Below are 6,332 nucleotides of genomic sequence, written 5' to 3' on the forward strand. Positions count from 1 at the left end.
GAGGCCAGCCACCTCCCTGCGTGGACTTACAAGGGAGTCTCAGTGAATTTTAGTGAGGACTCATCATGCGCATCCCAACAATGATGCCAGGGCTTGTCCTGCTAAATTTCTGAGGAAGCCTGGTACGTGGGTGCCAAGGTCACTCCGGATGTCCTCCCCGCTTAAAATTAAAATACTGGAGGGGACACTGGGCGCTCATCTTTCTTATTCTCCCGTGGCTTCCATTTCCAAAGTGAAGGATGGTTCCTGAGTTCCTGCGAATGTCTGTCTTTGAAAAGCATCAGACAGACCCTCCCCGCCAGGTGGGAGACGCAGCCGTCTCCGCGGTGAGCTGAGCCTCAGTGGGCTCTCCGCAGGCGGCACGATGGCACAGAGGCCTCGAGGCTGTGGCCGTCGGGCTCCGGGCTCTGGGTCGGGCGCACCTCTGTGGTGATGCACCAGAGCCCCATTCACGGGCCACCAGTGGACAGCTGCCATCATCCCTGCTCCTCTGGGCCTTCTGGGCCAGCTGCTCCTTTATTTGGGCACAATCTGTAGAAGTCTGTCCTCGGGGTGATGGTAGCCCTACATGACCCATGTGCTGGGGGAATTCCTGCATGAACTTCTGCTTTCCAGCATGCACACTGACCCTGGTCACCTCTTCTCCATGCAGGTGGCTGTGAATCAACCTCAGTTCTTCATCCAACAAGCATCAGCGAAAGCCTGCTCTGTCCCACATCCAAAGCTTGGATAAGTCCCAGAGGTGGTGGGAACACAGCCTCTGACTGACCCAGGAGACTCACCATCTGTGCAGGGCCCAGATAAGCAATGCCCACCAGGTGGGGGAAAGGGCTTTTGGAGCAGGAGGTGGGGTGCGGAGGGGTGCCCAGGGCCCCAGGCACGGGGGCCTTCAGACCAAGCATTCTTGTCATCACACAGATGACCTCCACAGCCCCAGAGCCCCAGACTCTTCACCATCCTGACTGGCTCAACTGGCCCTTTCTGGTTTTGCTCACTGCTGACATCTGTTGCCTGCCACCCATCTATCCGTCCACCCACTCATCCATCCTTCCATCCATCCATCCACTCATCTATCCATCCATCCATCCATCCATCCATCCATCCACCCACTCATCCATCCATCCATCCTTCCATCCATCCATCCATCCATCCATCCATCCATCCATCCACCCACCCCTCCATCTTTCGATTCATTCATCCATTCATCCAACACTGTCAAATTTATATTTCACATTTTCAAAGATATTTGACAGTGTAACTGAAGTTCTTTTAATAATAGGCCAGTCATAAATATACTGCTAATGTTATTTTTAGTGGACACAGATGCTCTTTAACTTTTTTTCTGCATTTCCAGGATATTGTTTTTATTTACACAACAGTGATTCAAAAGACACTCCATTAATATGAAAATCTTTATAAGTAGAAATAACACTTTATATATACTCATTATTTTATATTTTTCCAAGTGTTCTCACAGCCACTCACATATATAATTGTACCCCAGGAGAGGGACTATTTATCCATTACACAATGGGAAGGCAGGGAAAAAATGGGTGAGTCATTTACATAAGGTCATGAAATGAATTAATAAGGAACTGGGTGTAGAATCTATATTTTTATTCTAGAATGTTCTCCATTACACCATACTGACAGTGCTTTTATACTTTATTTGAAACAAATTGAATTGTATTTGATAGCTAACACCTGAAAGTATAGTGCTCTTCCTTGATGAACTTAGACTTATAATATGGTCATAGTCTTTAATTCATGAGATTAATTATGTTGAATGTAACTAACTGGAGATTAATTTCATTGAATGTAACTAACTTCCAGTAATATTTGGGGAACATGAGGGTTTGATTTGGTGAATGTTCTCAAGGGTCAGTAAAGAGTCACAGTATGTAACACATGTGGCTAAACTGATTTTGAGCAAGTAGAATAAACTGCATGTGACATTGAACTATGACCGTGCTGGCTGCTCTGTTTGGTTCAGTCGTATCTCATGCTTCCTGGGCACCCCCGAGGGCAGGGTGCTCTGCTGGGGACTCTGGGGAAGCCAGGAATGTGTCTGCGTCCGTTTGTTCCCATATTGGCTGGGTGCCTGTCACTCGCCTTTCTTGAAAAGATGCAGTAAATGTCTTGGTAAATCCAAGTTTCAAGACCCATGACTGTGGCTCACAAGCCTTCCACATGACTAGTCTCACTTTACGGCCGAGGAAACAGAGACACCATGCGACGCGCCACCGTCAGCCAGCTGGGAAGTGGCAGAGCTGGCGTTAGACCCAAGCCTGACGGGTGCAAAGGTCCCCGCTCCTGCTCTGTGAGCGTGACCCTGAACACTCTCCTCTTGTTCGTCTAATTGTTGAAACAACTCTACGAGCTACAAGTCACAGATCCCGTTTTACAGATAAGCAAACTGAGGCTAAAAGTTTAAATTACCACGCTAAGCAGCTCCAATGAAAACCCAGATCGTCTCCCTCCTAGCGCAGGCTCTTTCTGCTGCTCCGGAGATGACAGTTCGTTTACCAGTGAGGCACAGGAGCCTTCGAGGACCTTAGAACTCAGAGTTCCTCTGAGAGGTGGAGACAGCGCCCAGGAGCTCGGCCAGGTGGTGGGCTTCGGCTGGCTGAGGTTCTGGGTCCCTAGATGTTCTCGCATTCAGGCACCACATGCAGTCCCAAGTCTTTTCCAGCCCGGGACTCAGGCTGTGATTCCCTCTGGGCACTCAAGGGTCAGGTGGATGTGAGAACCAGCTGGATTTCCTGTGCACTCTCTACCCGGATGGCCTCGCCTCACACCTGCCACCAGATGGCGCTGCAGACCAGGGTGGGAGGTCCCTCGGGTTCTTCTGCAACCAGAGCCCCTTTTCTCGGTTTTTCTACCCCCCAACGGCTTGGGTTGAGCCTTTTGCCTGCAAACAAAGGGGAGTCTGACACTGTATGCTGGGGTGGGGCCTGGGGGTCTCGGAAACGGCTCTGGAAATGACGCCGGTTGTTCAGGATGGACGCAGTCCCTGGGGGGAACACTTATGTCCGTACGCTGACCCTTCCCCTGCGTGGCTAAGACCCGAGTGGACCCAGCTTTCCACCAGGACTGCCCGAGGGAGGGGGAAGCCTCCTCTCCTCTCTCTCCCCATGTCTGGGAGGGAAAGAGCAGCCACACCAGGAAGCAGACTCTCTGTGCAAGGGAACCCCCAGGGAATTAGCAGGGGTCCAGGCTTCCCTGAATGGAGCCTCCCAGTGGGGACCCACGGGGACGTGGTGGCCGCTTCCCACGGGTACCTGGGGCTCCAGCAGCCGGAGATCTGGCCGGAGTGGAGGAGGAAAGCCTTTGAGCCGCAGAGTGGAAGTGCTTCTGGCCTAAACTGAACTTGGGCGTCTTTCCAGGTCTGAGTGCTGGGGAGATTATGGTCAGGCGGGGCTCGGGGCGCGGGGTGTGGAGGAGACCCGGAGTGCCCCAGGCTGGGTGCTGAGTCTCGGATGGCTGGGGAAGCGTCATTCCCAGCACCAGGGCTGCAGATTCCCACTCTGCGAGATCCCGGACCCCAAAGTGGTTCTGGTGGAAAGAAATGGTTGCCAGGGACTTTGTGGGGAGTTCCTACCTAGACTTTGCACCCCACAAGGTCACATGTAACTTGGATTCAGGGTGCTATTGAGGTTACCAACCCTGGCTGTCCCACATGGGGCATGCCACCTAATTTTTCTAGCCCCAGTTTCTTCATCTGCGAAGTGGGGATGGTTCTAGCATTGGTCAGGGAGCTTTGGACTCCAAGTGATGGAAACATCAACTCCAACAGACTTTAATGATAAAGACCATTCATGGCCTCTTGCAAATTGGAAGTCCAAGGAAGCGGGGGTGGGCTTTAGGTGAGGCTTGCTCCTGCAGCTCCCAGGGACCTGGGTTTGGTTCATCTTTTTTGCTCTCCTTCCGTGGTTTCAGCTTCAGCTGACAGCTCCCTCTCAGTCCCCCATAGACGTGAGGGGTGATCAGGACTAGACCCTCCTTCATTCACGTGTGGCCAAAGGAAGACGGTGTCTCTCCCAACTGTTGGTCCAAGGGGCTGGGATTGTGTCTGGGTTGAAACGTCCTGGGTCCGGTCTTGATCCTGAGCCAGTCACTCTGGCCAGGAGGGCGTCCCATTCTGCCTGCTGAGACCCGGGCAGGCCAGTGTCTGCCAGCCAGAGGCTTCCCCCTCCGCACCCCCGCCCCCGCCCCTGCACACAGGAGAGACGGGCTCCGGGTTCGAATCCTCAACGCCAGGCCTGCCCCCAGGCAATAGGGAGGAGAGTTTGAGGGACAGTCAAGGTCATAGCCTGTCTGCCTCGCTGCCTCATGGTGGGGCTGACCCAGCTCAGGTGTGTAGGCTCCGTCTCCCCAGGGGGTTTTCTGGGGACCAGGGGAGAATAACACAGTCTTGTTAAGCAATTTGTCAAGACTGCTCTTAGTGGGGAGTGATGCCTTCTTATTGGATCGTTCCCACGGAGAGGGCTGCCCTTTCCTCCTGGAAGCCCTCCCAGGGTGCAGGCGGGGCCCAACGGTGCTCCAGGGGCTCTGGGCTCGATGACCCCTTCACCGAAACGCCCTGATGGCTGGTGGTGGATGCACATGCCTGTTCCTTGCTGCCGCTATCTTGGGTGGCCCGTGTCAGCACCCTGAAACCATAGGAAGGGAACAGAGACCCCGAGACATTAGGGACCTGCCCCCATCCGAGCAGTCCGTACAGGACTGGGGCCACACTTCCCAGAGCGTGGACCGCCGACCACGAGTCCCACCGGGTCACTGGGCGCTCGGAAGCTGGCAGCTGGGTTTACGTTCCAGGAAATGTGAGAAAACCGGGCTACGCGAGGCCACTCTGGGGGTTTGTGACAGGACCTCTCAGCTTGCTCAAGTACGCCGTGGCCCCGGCATCCATCCCAGGCCTGGCCACGCCGTGACCTCGACCTTCACTCCCCATCTCGCACCCCCCAGCGCGGCAGTGGAGGATATTAAAGACACTACATGGCAGGGAGCAAGGTGCCTGGCCCCCCAGGTGGGGACGGAGTGGGGGGCTCACCACCTGGTGTGACCCACAGGGGCTGGGACTGTGGGCAGGACCTCAAAACAACAATCCCCAGGGTCCCCCGAGCGTTCTGTCGGAGGCCCTGAGACCCCTCATCGCCTGGCTGGGGAGGAGGGAGGCCATGGAGCCCTGGAGGCAGGGGGAGGGGCACCTCGATGCTCATAGGGTGCAGGAAACCCTGTCACCTGTGTGGCCTGTGTGGCCTCGGATCCCCGTGGCCTGGCCGCTCCGCCCTCTGTCTGGGGAAAGTTGACGCCCCCAACACCCATGAGCGCAGGGCTCTTACTCAGAGCCGTCAGCTCTTCGCTCAAAGCAGTCCTCCTCACGCTCCTCCTAGCTTGGCCAGGGAGGGCCACAGGGACCCGTGTCCTTGGGCGGGTCCCCCACCCACAGCCCGAGCTGAGGCTAACGTAATCCAGCCCCTCAGGGCCCCGGCAGCTCAGGACAAGAAGGCAGACCCCTCTACCCGCCCCCCCTGGACCAGGGCGGCCGGTGGGATTCCTCACCCTCTCGGGCAGACGGGACCCCCTGCCCTACAGGAGACTTCCAGCTGTCCATTCATTGAGGCTGCCGGCCACTCGTGTTCCCTCTCCGGGGCAGCAGCCCCCGGGCTCAGGGTACCCCCGCTCCCACCTCACCCCCAGACGGGACGATGCCGCCAGCAGCAGGGCCCTCTGCTCCAGAAGCCTCCACGGGTGGGCCGGAGCACCGTGGAGCCGGCAGGAGGAGGTGCCCCGGGATCGAGTGTCCACTGTCCCACTCTGGCTCTGGCCTCCTGGCCCTCAGCTCCCAGGGCTTCCTGGCTGCGCCCGCCTGGTGCTGACCAGGACCCATCAGGGGGCCACTCTGCACGGGGAATGGGGGGTTGCGGAGAGGGAGACCCAGTCTGGCACTGCCCTGCCCCGGCCCTGCTAGGGGGATGTGGGCAGGCTAATCCCTCTCTCCCACAAAGGGCAGGAATCATCTTAATCCTGTTTCAATGGAGGCTCAGGTCAGGGACATTTTGGGGAGAAGGAGGATGTGTCGGGGCCCCCAGGACCATCTTTAGGTTCAGAGACCTTTACAAGGACTCACGGGACACACAGGTTTCATTTGTTATGACAGAAGAGTGCAGGTGATAATCAGCAAAGGAGGAGGCCCCCAGGGAGGAGGCCCGGAGAGACCGGAGCAGGGGGCCCTCCCTAAACCCAGAGCTGGCCTATGGGGGTGCGCGGGGGAGGGGGGTGTTGCGGGGGGGGGGGGGGGGGGGGGGGGGGGGGGGGGGGGGGGGGGG

At 56.8% G+C, this 6,332-nt stretch overlaps 1 protein-coding gene across 1 annotated transcript in view; it reads left to right on the forward strand.

The window, feature by feature from the left end:
• UMODL1 (uromodulin like 1) overlaps positions 1-5,974 on the forward strand; it is a 69,661-nt gene extending 63,687 nt beyond the window's left edge. The window contains exons 28-29 of the mRNA XM_029940620.1: positions 5,704-5,754; positions 5,846-5,974. Of these exons, the coding sequence (XP_029796480.1) occupies positions 5,704-5,754; positions 5,846-5,974 (180 nt within the window). The remainder of the gene's footprint in view (positions 1-5,703; positions 5,755-5,845) is intronic.
• Positions 5,975-6,332: the final 358 nt, after the last annotated feature.

The sequence above is a fragment of the Suricata suricatta genome, chromosome 5, assembly GCF_006229205.1.
Source record: "Suricata suricatta isolate VVHF042 chromosome 5, meerkat_22Aug2017_6uvM2_HiC, whole genome shotgun sequence".
Classification (NCBI taxonomy): domain Eukaryota; kingdom Metazoa; phylum Chordata; class Mammalia; order Carnivora; family Herpestidae; genus Suricata; species Suricata suricatta.